Consider the following 18,435-nt stretch of genomic DNA (forward strand, 5'->3'; position numbering starts at 1 on the left):
TTATTGATGTCGTGATCCAATCCGTAAAAAACAGTCAACTTTCGTGTAAGACTCAAATATAACTTTGTAGCAATTATAAGTTTGACACCCATCGTAAGTCTAAAAATAGAGTGAATGAGGGTAATATCACTTAACAATCCTTCAACTTTACAAATTAGATGAACGAAAAATTTTAACAAAATAGGTATTCAGTTGAAAATCTCTTTATAGCCAAAGTATTTTGTATCATTTAAACGTCGCAAAGCAGGGGTAACAAAAGCCCCACAAAGAATCTCTTGTTCACGACTTTTGCCGCTGAATTATTCATGTAATCCATTTAATAGGGACAGAACATTCGAGGTGGACTCACAGACAGTTAACTCCTTCGATGAGATTTATATTGTACTCTTCGTACAATAAAAAAAGATTCGATTGCGTCCCAATAGCTGTCAATAACGGGGTTATTTACCCTTGAAATGCTATCTCAAGATTAGATTGGCGTCTCATGTATGTGCTTGTATATTTTAAGAGATGAAACAATATTTGAGAGAGCTCTGTCGCGTACGAACGTTACGTTTTTCTGTAGATATCTCGTTTTAAATTTATATGAGGGCCTCGCCTATATTTCTTGCATTTTTACGATGCCTCTTTTCGTAATCAAAATATGTATGCTACGTTCAATGTTTTGATATTAAAATGTTTAATTTACTAGCCCTCAATCAATCTACTTCGGATATTACTTCTGCGGATAATAACAAAAGTTTTATGAATAAAGATAAATTGTACAGATTAGCAGTGGGATTTATTAAAATAGAAAACGAGATTTATAATAATGTTTTCAAAGTTTTATTACCAATTCTACAGTCTTTACACTAGTTTCAAATGGATTGTGATGAATTCAAAACGGATCAACAGAGTTTGGTACAGTTATTTCCATAACACTAGTCCGAGTCTGATATCTTCGTTTATTTAGTACAATATCGTTATTTAAATCTATCGGTACATTATCTAGTAATTATAACTATGGATACTTAGAAATGTGTGAGTATAAATATTCGTTTTTTACTTATTACACAATTATGAGACCGTTTTTCTATAACATTGTCATTACAACTATCAGAGTAGTAACTCATTTGAATTTTTATACACAACATATTTTAAAATTTATTCTAATACTTAATATTTAATACTTACATCTATGATAATAATCACAATAGAAATTATTATATTTCCAACCGAAGATAACGTTAAACGTTAATTAAAACTTAAACTTAAATATATTAGACGTAAGATTTTCTTGAAAATTTACACGTTCTTTGATCATTATTATACATGTTTACATACACATTTCACATCAGTTCATTCGTTAACATAATATTTTGCATAACTATCAAGATGTTTACATTACCGTCTTACTATTCATATTGCAAGTATGACTCCCAAGGATGCCACACATAGTTAAAACAGATAAACTCCTCTGTTCTCTTTAGTACCTAAGATTTTGGTAAAACAATAGCGTAGACTACGCTTATAAAGATGGTCTAGACTAGATTACATAGTTGTTATTACTTTGATAACCAAAAACAGTCACGTAATAAATATAAAAGTTAATATTAGTAAATAATTAATAGAAAGAATTATGTTACAACTTCTTCTAACGTGACATAAGATATAAACTATATAGCAAAAAAAAGTACCCTGATGACGTAAAACTTTTTCGATTATCACACATTTCGTTATTGATAGCTCGTAGATGTAATAATTCATTCCTGTCTGCCAAACTTCCTGAAGAGACCTCAAAAGCGATGAAGGTATGAATGGTTCTATTCCAAGATGAGTGGCATCTTACTCACTGAGGAATCAAATTGGAAAACATCCAATACCTTCCGTTTAATTTCTTGAACACAATATTATTCATGATCAGTATTTACATTGATTTTCAGTCATGTTTGCATGGTACTTTTGTCTTGTCCGTGATTGTGTTTATATCCATGTCAGTAGTCTGAACCTCTACGCCGGGAGTATTGAAATTGTCGTAGGAAATATATTGAGGAGCTTGTTGCACTTCAGCCTTCACAATAACCTGGCGCTTCTTTGTTTTGATGTACCCTAGTGCGGAAACTAACACAACGAACACTATAAATCCAATACAACAGCCGACAACCAAGCTTAGTCTCCTCGTTAATATATCTGCGATGTCCATGTATGTATTGGAGAATGGACTGTCTATTGCCGCTCCGAAGATTTCTATAGTGCTTACGCTGGTGCATTTACTGCTCAAAGAATCGTTCATATAAGGACGGAGATGGTTAAAAATTTGTTCGTCCCCGTATAAATGGTTTATACTTGCAGTTTCTGGTGAGAGAGCTATCCGAGCGTCTGGTACCGAGAACCCAGTAGAAGTTGATGTGCCGAAGTTGCCAACTGCTATCACGCAAACCGTGTATCGGGATCCTGGTGTCAAGTTATTGAGTCTCGTAGATCTTGCTGTAGCGTTCAAAGTTTTTCCTCGTATCTGTAAAAAAGCACTAAATTAACCAAAACATCGAAAATCGAATCTAACATTCAGTGCTAAAAAGTTTTGACCACCTATGAGTCATTATAAAAAGAAAGATTTAAATGGATTCACAGCACAGTCGAACATCCACAGGCGAGAAACATAAATATTTTTTATGGTCCATTGAGGTGATACACAGCCTTTGTATTCAAATGTTTGTTGTAGCGGTTGCTGTGCACGTTTTATTCAACGTTTTACTCAAAATTATAAGCTTTTAGTTAGACAGGTGAAAATATTTAATATAAAATTATTTTTAAGAAAAATATATTTGTATTTTCACAGTACTACTTACCATAGTCGGATGATCCTCGCTAAAATAAGCTACTTGATATGCATTCAAACCAGTTTGGTTGCGACTCTGCCAAGACACTATGATCGAATATGTTTGGATATCCTGTATAGCAATGCGGATGACGATAGGTATATCGCAAAGTTTCTGAGATGGTAATTCGATGAAGCTATAACCGTGAAGATCTTCCGGGTGTTCACAACGCAAGTTACGACTGCCTTTAATGACAATTTTATAGTGTTCTTTCATCCATCGCCAAACCTCTTGTGTTTCACAGTTGCAAGTTAGTGGATTCTCTGAAAGTAACAATTTGTAAGATTAGTGGTTATAAAATAAAGTTTTTCAACTAAGAGGAATGTTTTAATGTCTTACCATTAAAAGATATAGTTTTGATTTGTGTTTCAAGTACTGTGAGCATTTTCATCTGTATTACTTCGAAGTAGTTTCGACTCAAGTCAATAAAGGTTATCTTATTCAGGTTTCGAAATGCGTCTGCAGATATCGCTGATAGCCAGTTGCCACTTAGATACAATTCTGTCAGGCTTTGGAGTCCTCGGAACACGTCTCTATTTATTCTTGTAATATGATTAAATGAAATGTCTAACTTTTGGAGACTTTGTAAGTCTGATGTAAAATCTTCCAGTTCCCTGATGACGTTCTGAGATATATTCAGGACGCGTGTTGAATACAATCCTTGAAGCCTTTCCCTTGGAATGTTTTCTAATTTATTTTGACTTAAATCAAGCATTTCTAAGTTATGTAGCTTAGAGAACGCGCCGGGAGATAAACGAATTATGGAGTTCTGAGAAAGCATCAGCCTCTTGAGTGATGGGAAATTTTCAAAGTCTTTGCTCGTGATAATCGTTAAGTTTGTATTTGTGACTACCAGCTCCTCTAGTAGCGGGAACAATTTTGAAGGATATGTTTGCAATAATTGCACTAAAGAATTAGAAGACATGTTTAATGTGGTAAGTGCTGGGAGAACTGCTTCAGATAAGCCATTGCTGGGTATATTTTTGAAAAGATTTTGTGATAAATCAATCTCTTTCAGGCCTACGGAATGATGAAAAAAGTTCGGTGGAAGAACTGTTAACATATTATTGCTCAAATTCAATGTAACTAAATTCTTAAGCGACGGAGAATTAAAGCCATTTAACATAGAAATACGATTATTGCACAAATTAAGAGACCTCAAATTCTGTAAGCCGATGAATTTGAAAAAATCTACGCTGTGTAATTGATTGCTACACATGTCTAATATTTCAAGCGACGTTACATTGAACAGCGCGTGGTGAGGGAAGTCTGTGAAATTGTTCCCTTTCAGATTGAGCTCTTGTAATATAGTTGTGTACGCGAATACATCTTTATGTAAGTCTCGCAGATTATTATAAGCTAAATTTATTCTCAGTAGATTCTGATTTTTAATGAATGTCGTCGGCGGCAGTTGTGATATATTTGATAGTTCCAGCGAGAGCGTCTGTAATGAAGGCAGATGCGCAAAGGTTTTATTTTCCAACAGCGTAAAGTTATTTTCTGATATTATCAAGGATTTTAATCCGGGTATCTGGATTTGAATAATATCTTCCCAAGTCAAGTCATTGTTATTCATTTCTAAATCACTTAGGTTTGGTAGGCTTTTCAGTGAGTCTACTTCTATTATTGCTATCGAGTTCCTACTTAGTCGCAGCTGTTTAATAGGTAATGAAGAAATATCAAAATTAAATATGACAATGTCATTGTGTGACAAGTCTAGAATTTTTAATTTGGTTAAAAACTGAAATGTGTCTTTGGTGACTTGATTTATATGATTATTTTGTAGGTACAGTTCTTCCAACGTTACAAGTTTATAAAAGGTCTCATTACTTAACTTAATAAGCTTATTATTACTTAATTCTAAGAACTTAATTCTTCTCAAGTGCATAAATGTTCTATTTTCTATATGTACAATACTATTATTTTTTAGATACAGCCTTTGAATATTTAACAAATCATTGAAAAGATTAGATGTTAACATTTTTATGTTATTTTGGCTAAGCCACATTATTTGCACGTTCATCTGCCCTCTAAGAGAGCTATTTTTTAACAAAGATAAATAATTTGCACCGAGTTGTATAGAAACCAAGGATGAATTCCTGTTGGGAAATACATCGCCTATGGTGGTGAGGCGATTACCTTGGAGGTTGATGTGTTGAAGACTTTTTAACGTAATAAATGCATGTGAGTCTATAGTTTGTACAACATTATTTTGCAAATGTAGCTCTAAAAGTCCCGGCAAAGGACTGAATACGTTTCTTTTGATTTGACTTAACTTATTATTTTGCAAACGTATTTCTTTTAATTCATCAAGTTTTTCAAATATTAATTCGTCTAATTCATTAATTTCATTATTATCTAGACTTAAAGTTACGAGTTTACGATTCGTTTGAAATACACTACGAGGAAGTTTATTTAAAAAGTTTGTTCCCATATGTAGTTGAGTTAAATTTTGTAGCGATGAAAAACAATTTGGATGTAATTTTTGTATTGCATTGTGTTCTAAATTGAGAACGGTTACGCCAAAAGCGTTGTCGAATGCATCATCAGATATCTCCAAAATGTTGTTTTCTGAAAGAAATATTTCAGAAAGTTCATGAAGGTTTGAAAAGACTCCATTTATATGGTGCAGATGGTTGTGACTCAAATCTATTGTGCGAATGTTTGGATTCTTCTGAAATATATTCTTAGCCAGCGATGTTATTTTATTCCGACTCAAATCCACCGTTTCTAGTTTGTCTAATGAATAAAATGCTTCTTCGTCTATTTGTTGAATATGGTTACTAAAAAATGTTAACGTTTTTATTTTAGGCATACATCTAAACCAGTATCTATCAATTCTTGTAAAATAGTTTGAGTTAAGATCCAAAGTTAGCAAATTTGGTATTGTTACATTAATATCATCTGGTATGGAGTTAATTTTATTCCACGCGAGTCTTAAATTGGTAAGTTTATTAAGTTTTCCCAAAGGTTTTAAAGGAAATACGGTTAGAAAATTTTCACTGATATCCAGTTCTGTAAGAGATTCTTCTAAGTTATAAAATGCATTTTCTGAAATATTGGCTATTTTGTTTCCCTTCAAATTGATTTTCTTCAACTTAACATTTCTGAAAGTGTTTGCTTGAATATCTTTGATGTCGTTGAGCTGTAAATCAAGTGCCTCAATATTGTAAAGTTCCAAGAATGATTCATGCGGAATTTTGTTTAATTTACTGGAAATTATGCTCAAAGATCCTAACGAGTCACGTAGCGATGTAAAAGCGTTAGAACTTATTTTGTTTATCCCCGACTGCGAAATCTGAAGATTTGTGATTTTTATCTTTGATGGAAATATATCTGCATTTAATTCTGTCGTTGAGATTTCTAAATCATATATTGATAGCGACTGGATGGTTCCTCTTATCTTCGACAAAACATTTTTTACGACCCCTGGGGTGGCGCTGGGGCACTCCAAAAATAATCCTGAAATAAATATAGCCATTAATAATGTACATTCATCCCGTCATAATTTTGTTCGAGGCGGCAAGACTTACCTTCTTTAAAATTATAACAGGGACAAATTGGGTTCTCTGCTAAGCTTGGACATTGAGATTGTTCTTCTCCTTGTAGAATGGGTATATGGATAATGATTAGAAATGCAAATACGCCGCATTTCAGGCGAGACAGAAGAGTGATAACGCCCATGGTGTTGTGACGTCATTTCAATAGCATCGTGCATCCGGAATCCAAATGAGAGGATATCGTTCTAGAATGAAATAACAGTATATCGTTAGTTAAGACGAGGTTTTTGTTGTCATTAGCAGCGCTGTAAGGAATATAACAGGTGTCTAAAATAAGTAAATCAAATAAGTATAATAATAAAGTATCCTCAATTATCTTATATCACGTACTACAATTCAAAGTGAATATTATTCTATGTTATAAAGATTAAACATACATGTTACTGTAAAATGCAATGTAGTCTAAAATGTATTTAGTCTATCAGTAGGATAAAATGGCAAAAGATAAACTCAAACTCAAACTCAATTTTTTTTATTTCAAATAGGCCTATGAAAGCTCTTTCGAAACGTCAAAGTTAGGTGCACGGTTCCAAAGAGTTGGTCTCATGGAGAAGAACCGGCAAGAAACTCCATGGACACTCTTTTTAAAAGAAAATAAAAATAATTACAAACATACAGTTTCTATCTAGTCCTGAGAATGTTATACAATCCAAATTGAGCTAAAAATGTAAAATATCGTGTAGAGATATTTTTCAGTTAGATATTTTTTTAGATGCTTATTAGTTGGGCTTTTAAATAAAGTAAATTCTTCTTACTTTGAACACGATAACATACGATTTATTTTACCTAAATTCTGACTTTTATTTCAGAGCTTGAAAGCGCAGTACATTCCTTAAGTTTCTTACTAGGACTTACATCGGATCGCCGCGTGTCGGACTGGGTTTCTAAATGTTAAGCGTAACATGACACGCTCAGTCTTTTGTGCAATCCTTCTTCTTATACACGCTATCATTTGTGAAAGTCTATCCTTGCGACCGTAAGTTGTGGTGAGCTAGACGAGATTTTGCGAGAAGCTTCAACTACGTATAAACATAGATACATATGCGTTTGTTAACATTTTACTGTGCTAACATGATTTATATCAAGTATTTAAACTATTTAATAAACGCAAGATAGGTGTTTATTTCCAATTCTGTCCTAATACACACGTATGTGAGTTTTAAAATAATATGTTATTTTAACGACTCATAATTTGTAATAACAGTGTACAGGACTAACTAGGTACTTATAAAAACAAGAAAATATACCTATTCTTTAAATTAGATTGAGTTTGTTCCGTATTGATTAGTTCCTGTTACGTTTTATAAGACAAAGCGTCCCACCACCTAATGCGAAAAATAATAAAGACCCAAATTACCTTGCCAGCTTAACTTTTCTCAAAGCCAATCCTACGCTAACAACTTTGCCAAAAGAAAATATCTCATGGATACGCTTTTATATTTTCACTTCTTATGTATAAAGAATTTTGTTCCAGTTAGCTGGTTTTTATAAAATAACAACTTTGTAAGCAACCTAAACAAAGTGTGGTTTTCACCATTACGAAAGTTCCGCGCGTATAAATTATCACTGTGTGGCTTTAAGTAGTCGAGCATTGAAGATAAACGTGCACTGGAGTTGCGGCGGGTCAATGACACCAATTATAACATATTTCTGCAGTTTCTAGCCATTTGCTTACAACTTTTCCAGTATTTATTTATATTATGTTTCCGTTACAGAACAAAATTCAACATCGTTGCTGTTAATTAAAAGATAAAACTAGATTAAGCCATTTCTGTGACGCTACAAAGCTATTACTCACGACTTGAATTAATGAAACAGCAATCTGATAGAAGTAGAAGTTGGTATGCGCCTATTCATCATGCGATTATTCTGAAATCACAATATAATTACGCTAAATGCCCCGCGTAGTTAGCGATTCATCATTGCTAATGTTCCATAATTAAATTTTATTGGCCATATTTCCCGGATGATATTAGTTTTAGCAGTGTATGGTAGTGCCATAGTAGTAAACTTTTTCCGTCGATTCGAGTGACCCATTTATTTTTTTGATGCTTCAGCTCTGTCAGCAAATTAACGGCGCCAAATAGTTTTGGCTTCGTTTTGACGACGCAACAAAGAAACGTTTAACACGAGGAATTGTTGCCCACTTATAGGAAACTGCTGTGTATTTATTTCTTGGTGTTTCAGCGCTTAAGCGGTGACAGATTGCCAGCGCCGACTCTGTGAGCGAGCCCGGGCTGCACAAGACATTTGACGGGTGCAGCCGCATACAACTTTTACGGACAGATTGGTTTGTTGATGAAACCTCGAATTTTAATGAATATATTTAAAACATTGTTTGGTATTAAGGGTTTGTATCAAGAATGGAATAAATAAAGCTTTCAGATTGATTGAATTTACATATTTTGAAATTTTGATTTTGGTATATTATGTAGTTAGTTTGTATACTGAATACCTACACTATAAGGTGATTAAGATTTTATATAATTGTAGATTACTTGAAAATGGTTTTGGCCGTTTTCTTTAATTCAAGAGCGTATTTATATTTTCACTTCAAACAAAAATGTATATATATATTTAAAATATGTCACGAAAAATAAACTCATTTAGTTTAAAAAACAGTTTAGTTAAGATAAACATGAAAAACATAAACAACGATACCTTGTTACAGTTAAGTGTAACAAGAAAAGCCATGGATCAAGGTGATTAGGCCGAAACGGTATCTTATGAATAAATAACATTATTCAGGCTTTGATTATGTATTACGCCATGAATAACATAAAATGATTTGCTTTCAATTATTTTGAGGTCGTGCTCATTTTAATATTGAGCTGTAAAAATAATAAAAGCGAAACGCTGTGCGACGCTGGTATATTTAAAAGCAATTAATAAAACAATGTTGCATATTCTTCAATAATGAAATAGTAACGAAGTGAAGCATTTAAATAATAAAAGAAATGTACACGTTTCTCATTTGGAACAAGTTGCCGACTTAATTGCGGGAGACGCATTATTATTGCACTCGCGGGCAATGGGCTGGCAGTTTGTTTACTCGACTATTATGCCGTCTAACTGGCGTTTAGTAACTGCGCTTGCGAGATAACGTATTGGGCAACGCTTTCGTACTGCGACGGCCAAAACTAGACTAAATTAGCCTATGGTCGCGATGGTATTTCACAAGGGTTTGTAGCTGTTTCATCTTGTTTTGTATTTCACTGTACTTCATGAAGGTTTAGTTGATAACACCCTTTTAAGCGCAAGCGAAGCGCGTAAGGATTTGAAGCTCTAACTTTTTCTTACAAGCGTCTGGTTGAAATATTAACCTCTTAAATTATAGATGGTATGCGAGTAATAAGTAGCTTCTCATAATTAGAGCGTAACCGCATTTAACAAGATGTTAATTAGCCATCATTATAATGATTGGTTGCATTTATGGGCGTTTATACTATTAAAATATAACGCATCGTAAGTTAAGTACATAATATTTCCCTTATTTTTGTGTTGATGTGATATTTTTCGGCCTTGAAATCCCAACAGTTAAATAGAAATTGACAGTGACAGGTAAGAAATCAAAGAATTAATGGTTTTCTCAGGGGTCAACTTCCCAAACTGGCAAGATATTAACGATTTTCATCTTTCATTTTAGCAACAATTTCGTACAAATTGTTGGGATATTAAGACTGAAAATATTTCTTGCTCATCGTGTTATGATAATGACTGCTCAGTGTCTACTGAATATTATCCGAACGTACTGAAGGTACGCAAAAGCAAAAAATCCTAGGTTTAAGTACGTCTCCAGGTATGGATCCTATCTGCTGAGTGCATTTACTGTATAAGTGATGCCAACACTGTTTACCTTGCAACCACTTAGTTCACGTTCATTAAGAAAAGAGATTAACTTACTACTTATAGGTTAATTATGTATTTAGCTGAAGTACTCTCACGTAAGCGACAGAGATGAAGCTACGTGAAAGTCTGGTGCTAAAAAGAGAAGAAACATCTACGGATGCTGTGGTCATTCTCTTAATAATTAAGCAGTATCTACTTTTTCTGGAAAAGAAAGGCCGTGGTCAGTAATCTGTTAATTTATTCTGTAAGTTTCTTACTCTTTGTTTTAAATATGCATTGCATTCGAACAGAAATAGGTCAATGTTGTTTCTTACGTAAACCGTTAACGGCAATTAAGGGATTAACAAGCAAAATTACGTGCTAGAAAATACTTTTTTTGATATCCAGCTTTGCAATCCCGGCTTAACTTTAAATTGGACTATTTTTGTATTCTCCTATAGTTTTTCTCGTTTAAAAATATTGATTGTTTATATTTTATAAATTGTAGGTGAACTATTTGCAGCCAAACTAACATGGCAAGTCCAAAATACCAACTACGACTACAGATATAAATTTTAATCTAATCGAGTTATATTTACTTCGGAACTCCTCCGTTCTACCGTCTTCGCTAACCTAAGCTTCGTCTCACGTTAAGTGCGATGGACATAAATAACTAACCCAAGCAAGTTTATCATATAATATCTAGTCGTAAACACGCTGAGACTTGGCAGCTGGGTTAAAGATCCTGCCACACGTTCACCTCATAAAAATACTTAATTGCTTCTTACAACACCTAGGGGAAGTGATGGGGTACTCTATTCTTGGCTAAGATTATTCAGATAAGAGCTTATTATTAACTTGATATTTCTCGCGGGTTCGCTTTGCCTTTGAAATATGGTTGGAGTAATAAATTTTTTTCTGGATTTCGAAAATTGAATAAGTTTTCGATTTTACCTTTAAAGAATATCCATTGGGAATTTAATTAAAGTGATGATTTGAGGTAAAACGTTCTGGCTAATTACAGTGTTGTGAGAACTATAATTAGAGAATAGAACACTAATTAGAAGACAGTTTAATTATAGTTACCATTTCAACTATGAAATCATACTTTTGATTTATGAGATGTCACTTATTTCAGACTAGACATATGGAACAGTATACAACGCAAGTTGCATTTAGGAGCACAAAATTGTCGGACGCAGGCAAAAGCCGGGCTTTATTAAAGCTAGGCAGAAGAAAACAGCACAATATAAACCCGTCGAGCAGCTACCCTCACGTGATGAATATATTCCGTTAGCTAATCAAATATGCGGAGCAATTATAATATGCAGAGAGACTTTCCACGGGAAAATTAACACAGGACACAACGCTGAAGTTTGTACAAATATTTTAATGATCTTCTCAAGTTTTGTATTAAGGAAACAACTATGTTTTACATGTTTATTTTATTTCCAGGTCTTTTGTCGTTAATTTACTATTCATTCAATTAAAGTACGTACGTAGAGAAAAGTTATAACAAAGCTCTTAATTTTACCTGGAAATGTCAAAAAGCTTAATTTACTTTTACAAACTTTTCCTCATTTGATATTTTAGGCTATTTCCAGTTTTTCGCCTAAGGTTAGCTTGAATTCGTAAACAATTTGATTACTCCACCTTCTATTTTACGAATAGAATAAAAATACATTTTCTGTATTGTGTTCTGTGTAGTGCTTGCGGTAGGTACTCGTATTTACAAAAATTATAATACGTATAACATTTGCACTTATTTGTTTGGTATCAAATTAAAATTTTTAGTTGTATCATTTAAAGTAACATTTGATACTGTTCACATTATTTTGGTATTTTAAATTGAAAATCATTTTATAAATACGATTTTGTGAACGAGGTTCTTGTATTTATTTTATTCGATATTGTATGTAATCTCAACCGTGATTATTTGATAAAACAGTTTATATAGAGTTACACTTTTATTTATACTGAGCTAACATAAGGTTCAAATACGTATCAATATTTTGTAGCTTCCGTTTCCCAGGAAATAAAACTCGAGTGTAGAGAACTTCTTGAAAATTTCCGGAGCTACAAGTACCTACCTATTTTCGGAATGTGAGAACTGCATTTAATTCTTATATACCTCTATATATTTTTTCTTATAAGATTGTTTTCTCATCATCATCATCCTCCTGCCCTTATCCTAATTTTATTTGGTGTCGGCGCAGCATGTTTTTCCCTTCCATACTTTTTTTATCTGCCGTCATCTCGCAAGCTATCAGTAAAAATATAAACTTCTATCAACTCTCTGCCCAAACACCATACAGCTTGATATTCAATTCGTATTACTCTTAGTTACCACAACAACAATAACTCTTTCTTCAACACAACATTCCATTCATACTCTCAATAAATCGAGAGGCATTACACGTCTGAGAATAGCAACAGATTGAGCTACCTGTCATGTCGGGAATTCTGCCACAGCCGGCAACTTTGACTAGTGAGCCCATGCAACTGGCACTCCATTATTTAACCAAGTACGCAGACACAAGTTGTGAACATTGACAACGTAGCATTAGTTGTGTTATGATATCTGATTTTCAATACGTGGCTTATGAATATGTTTTGTTCAGTAAATGCTAGAGTTGTGCTCGCTTTGACTATTGTAGGATGCTTTGATTATGTTAGCAAATGAGGTTTGCACAAATTGGCATTGTGTAATGAATGGTCTTTTATTATTTGGAAAACTTGATTATGATGAACTTGATTATTATTCCCAAAAGTATAAATTAAATTAAAAACTTAATTTTATTCGATATATATTTTCTTTCATTTCATACACATACCAACGTAGCTTTACAACCTTACCCGTTCATTCAAAGCAAAAATAATCGGTTAATTTATTCCTTTGTAACCAAAACAGACTCGTTGGCGCTCCCACAAGGAGGCAAAATAAATGAATCAGCTCAATTTTGTCGAACCCTGAGATAGGTTCCCGTAATTTTGGTTAATAGTGCGATTACAGAATGTGCGTTTGCGATAGAACCTCACTAGTCCCCATGAAAAGATGATTACGTTGACAAATGGTTCGTCCCTCGAGGACAGAGGTCACTTATCTACTGGCGAATGTAGTCCAATTAATTGTCCCTAATATTAATGCTGAAATCATTTCTGCTGTTTCCCTGGAGGCTGACGTAACCGTGTGTTATTCCGCCTTCTTTTGTTCTTCTTTGCGAGGCAACCTCATAAGTATTGCGGTCCAATTTATTTTCTGCTTGTCGCAATAGTTCTTTTATTTTAATTACTGGCTTTACGTATATGATCTTTTATGAGCACTACTTTTGTCGATGTTATTTAATTTTCTAATCTGAATGTATAAAACATGACTGGTAATTCCTGACATTAATAAAGATTAATTAGATTAATTCATCTATCTGATTGTCAAATACTCAGGATTAAAAAGTGATTATGTGTTAAATTAATTTCAATCATATCGATTAGTATTCAGTCATATCATTATCTCAAGTACCTACATAAAGTACCTATTACAGAATTCCTTTGATAGTCTTAACATAACAATTGACTACATAGTTTTTTACACAAACGTTTGCTAGTCCACATTCACGTATCTACTTTTTGTAAACTTGATAAGCCAACGAATTCCCAATTGTATTTTTTAGGCATATACGTATAAAATACAGTAACTTTTGGTTTACATTTCCGATCTCTCTATAATTTATTCAGTTTGCCCACAAACCGAAAATTCAGCCGCATTTTAATACAGGTAGATTTTTGTGTGCGTAATTTTTAGCATACCTAGGCATTTGCATTGTATCAGGCTATAAAGCTTTCCCGAAATATAAACGGGAAACCATTTTGTTCGTGAAATTGTGAAGTTGTTTTTGTCATATTCTAAACGTTGCGTGTCAGCGGCGGACTGTATCAAATACTCCAATTGTTTGCAAAAAAACTGCGAGGTAGGCAGTCAGCTAAAACGTGGTTAAAACACTGAATTAATGTTTCACAGTTTTGGTAAGAATTTAAGCCTTTATTCAACGTTGAATAAAACATTAAATAAGCTACAAAAAGCCACTTAAATTACATTTTGAGAGACACTAAAATTGCAAAATAAACTACACACACATTTTTCTTTGAAAAAAGTAATCAAGTCTCCTTTTTGTGGGAAACCTTTTCAACTTTTGAAACATATTACTCGCCCCTGGTTAAAACCCCAAAACCATTATGAAGAACTTGGAAGGGTTCAACAGCTGACGTAAAGACAAAAAACCGAAGCAGATAAAAGACATTGCTAAGTAGATAATTTTTTATTTGAGTTTTACAGAGTTTTTATGATTTAAGGGCGGTTAACCTTCGCCGGCCGCCGACGCCTGATCATTAAGGCCCTAGAAACATATAGCTGTAAGTATAGCTATGTTCGCAGCACAAGTTCGTGACTTTTGGCGAACAACAAACCAAGTTGGGCCAACTAACATCAAGTAGAAGACTAATTGCAAGTATTTACTAATTAATAACGAATAAGCGTTAGTGGGTTACAGTTGGAACTTCCTTGTTATAAAAGTGAATGCTCTTGTTTACTACTGTATGTACAAACATGTCATCGAGTTTCATAAGTTTTATTTTTCAGCGCGTCATATTTTCTGATTCGAATCTGTTTGTTTCATGTCACGTCTTGTAACTTTATAAATATGCTAGCTTTGAAAGCTTTGCGGTATTGTTAGGATGAATGCTAATGTTTTAGCTAATTAATTAAACTAGTATTATTTGTATCTCTGTGATATTTACTGCTATGTTTAATCCTCTCTCATAGGTTTTGGAAATGTGATAAGTAATAACGCTATCAGTTATTTTATTATGCCGGAGTTATAAAGCACTTACTTGAAATTAAATACGATAAGTTGAGTTAAAGTTGAGAAACAATTCACTGTGGTATTTTTGTACGTGTTCGTAAAAAAATCACAGTATATGAAATTCACGGGAGGCAGCAGTTTATCATAGTTTTTACATTAACCACTATAAAAAATCAAGTTAGCTGTTTTGATCCCAACAGATATTCAACTGTTCGCTTTGGTTCTAAAAATAAACGAAACATCGAGCTTTTTGTATTCTTTTGCGATTTGAAGAACAGAAAGAGATTTTTCCAGGAACAATGTTTCAGACCATTTAGCATTAGAAATAGGTGGAAAATCTATAAAATATCAACGCTATTTTGACCACAGACTAAAACTGTAAGAATTCAGTATCAAAGAAGTTTACAAATACTAAAGATAGCTAATATAATTATGAATTATGATAGACCGTCATATATTCCACTCCCCTATAACGTAGAGCACTTGAATGTAACTTAATTTTTATAAATTAATTTATTGAAATATGAGTATTAATTTTACGCACGTCGGCGTCACGAAGTAGATGTGTTATAAATTAATAGCATTTAAATTGGAACTTAATTAATACCGTCAGAGAGTTCATAATGAGACGTCATTTTTATAGGTAACTATGATAATATTCGTAAGTATCCCATTTCGTGTTTATTCAGGATAAAATGTATCTACATTTTGTTATATTCGTGCGGAGTCTGAAAATAGCTAACAGTTATGAACGCTTACTAACAATGGAATATTTTCTAGGGGCTTGCATAAATAATGAGATTAGGATGAGTTTCTGGGAATACTTGAACGGTTCAATGTACATGTCTCGTTTTCGCGTAGAATTTTATTTGCCCTTAATCTTGTTACTACGTATTTTCAGCATGTTATTGGAATATTTCTCCATAATATAGTGACGTGAAGATCACTGACCTGTGCATTGACACGTGCCAAACTGGCTTATTGGCAACAATATTTACATTCGTTAATTAACCAGTCCTCGTGTTATGGCCAATGCCGATAAATATGAGCTTGGTACCGATGTTTCTGTGAGAAAACTGCTCTTTTTTAAAACTACGTAATTCAGAACGTACATACAGTCTTTTACGTAAATATAGCCCCTTAATGAAAATGGTCAAAATGACAGACAAACCTGAATATCTCTCATAGTCACGTATTACATTATTCATAAGTCACCCGTTATTAGCAAATAACGTATAAATCATTTTTTAATCTCTACATACAGAACATGGCATCAAAACGGGGCAAGCGTCGAGTAAACATAACCATAAGTTAAATGAATTGGCATGACATAGAAGCCGCATGAGGTCCAAATGCCAATAAAGCTGGATAATTTTGACGCTGCGAAGAGGAAATTCGCGGATGACATTCATGGCAATCACAACCCGTCCCACTGTCAGGCCTGGATGTAAAATAGTGCTCGTAAATACATGTAAGTGAATCCAAGCGATAATAACATGTCACAACCATTGTTTTAGTACTAGAACCTAACAATGGAATGTTATTGCATCGCAAACACGCCTAAATGGACGACTATCGGTTTTTTATCAAAAACAAATTAACTAAAACGCATGACAGCCCGACCTACATTTAAAATGAATTTCCGTTCAAGCTTTGAGCGACGCAACTAATTGAAGTAGTTATTAAAACATAAAACAGATCAAAGCAGCAAAAAATGGAGCTTAAATCAATTAAATAGAACGATCGCGGTCAGAGCTTGTATAATAATAGAAATTAATTTCCTCAATAAGAGCACGCTTGAGCGAGATTTTTCACCGGTTTCAGTGCAGAGCACTCCGCTTTCGGGCTAACAAATGGTACTTATCTGTCACTCTCGAGATAGGGGCGCTGACGAGTGTCGGGTGTCAAAGCTTGTCATCCCAACTACACTCGTGCTTACGTTACACCTATCGCTCGTTCATCGCCATCTGCTCTTTACAGTTTTGAACTTTACGAGGTTTTATTTTAGACTTATTGCGGTGTTGTACTGTCTGTTACGACACAGACCGGTTCATTATGCCATATTGAAAATAAAATTTGCTTTACGTGTATTTTTTGGTTTTGGAACTGTGGACGAAAAATATGCGATATTTATCTTGAAATGCCAATTAACATTTACGTATTATGCATACAAGCAATGTTTGTTTTGTGTGTGACCTATTTGAATGAACGTTTTATGCTGATACGAAATACTGCTACTTAGATTAAATAAAAATTTGTAAAGTTAACTCAATATTACAATTAAACATTTTTAATTGACTTCAATCAGTCTGGAAAGTAACCGTCTAACTGATATCGATTGCTTGAAACTTTAGTTAAATAGCGGATGAAAAGTTTGCCTCCGCCGACCTAAACTGAATGGACGACGACGAACCGAGGATTCATTACCGCTCACGAACAGGTAACGAACAACTAACTTTGATGAACTAAATTAAAATTTAATTCGTTAAAAAGAAAGTTTGAATTCTTGAACATAACGCGACTAAGTAGCACTTAACGAAATTCGATGATACTCACCTCTAGAAAGTTAGAAACTTTCAGGTTATTTCAATATCCATAGTTCGGTTCACACAAAAATTGTTCAAATACACATCAAATCCGTGGTTCGTTATGCAATCGTCTCGCAAACAAATCAGCAAGTCTGCGAGTAAACACACTGTAGATCGAATGTGAGGGCGATCCGCGAGCCGAGTTCGGCACAGGCACAGCGCGCTCGCCTCGGTGTCGGGAGCGACCAGTGCGTCCCCACTCTCGCCGCCGACTGGAGCAGGGATCTCGACGGAGTCTGCGTAATAGAACGGCATCCCTACAGATTGCTATATGGGAATAAACGCTAATAAATTACGAACATCGTATACGCGTAACGCGAACGGCACTGTGCTCTTGATTAGTTTGAAGTCAGCCGCTAATGTGTTAGACATGCACCACAGCGGCTTTTGAACATCGCTACTATTTACTTCAGCCGATAACTTGATACATTTATGTTCGCTTTTATTTTTTTACGGTTTTCTGCTGTAAATGGCTCTCTTAGCATCACCATTGAGTGCTTCTCAGAGCCGTGAAGCTGATATCTTATGATGCTTAGTAGCTGCATTTTAAAGTTGTTGCTGCACTTTAAAATAAAAAGCTTCTTTACTAGGTTATTTACTAACTCAAGTTAGCGTTAAAACAGAATAATGGATGGTTTGATATAACGTTCTGATGCAAATTTTTAAAAGTAAATTTAGCTTTTTACAACTAACTACTGCTAATGGTTTTATGCACGTAAATGGGCCGAGCTTTTCATTGTATTTA

At 34.0% G+C, this 18,435-nt stretch overlaps 1 protein-coding gene across 1 annotated transcript; it reads right to left on the bottom strand.

Moving 5' to 3' along the window:
- Positions 1–802: 802 nt before the first annotated feature.
- LOC110374916 (protein artichoke) lies at positions 803–17,916 on the bottom strand. The gene is made up of 5 exons (XM_021332839.3): positions 17,659–17,916; positions 6,392–6,603; positions 3,198–6,320; positions 2,829–3,121; positions 803–2,494 (listed from the first exon to the last, which is right to left on the bottom strand). The coding sequence occupies exons 2-5, from the start codon at positions 6,540–6,542 to the stop codon at positions 1,919–1,921; spliced, it is 4,143 nt and encodes a 1,380-aa protein (XP_021188514.3). The 5' UTR covers positions 6,543–6,603; positions 17,659–17,916; the 3' UTR covers positions 803–1,918.
- Positions 17,917–18,435: the final 519 nt, after the last annotated feature.

Source organism: Helicoverpa armigera, chromosome 12 (assembly GCF_030705265.1).
Source record: "Helicoverpa armigera isolate CAAS_96S chromosome 12, ASM3070526v1, whole genome shotgun sequence".
Classification (NCBI taxonomy): domain Eukaryota; kingdom Metazoa; phylum Arthropoda; class Insecta; order Lepidoptera; family Noctuidae; genus Helicoverpa; species Helicoverpa armigera.

Coding starts and splice junctions, on each gene's coding strand:
- LOC110374916 (XM_021332839.3), bottom strand. CDS start 6,542: ATGGGCGTTATCACTCTTCTGTCTCGCCTGAAATGCGGCGTATTTGCA. Junction 6,321..6,391: donor CTGTTATAATTTTAAAGAAG/GTAAGTCTTGCC, acceptor TATTTATTTCAG/GATTATTTTTGGAGTGCCCC. Junction 2,495..2,828: donor GCGAGGATCATCCGACTATG/GTAAGTAGTACT, acceptor GCTTTTTTACAG/ATACGAGGAAAAACTTTGAA.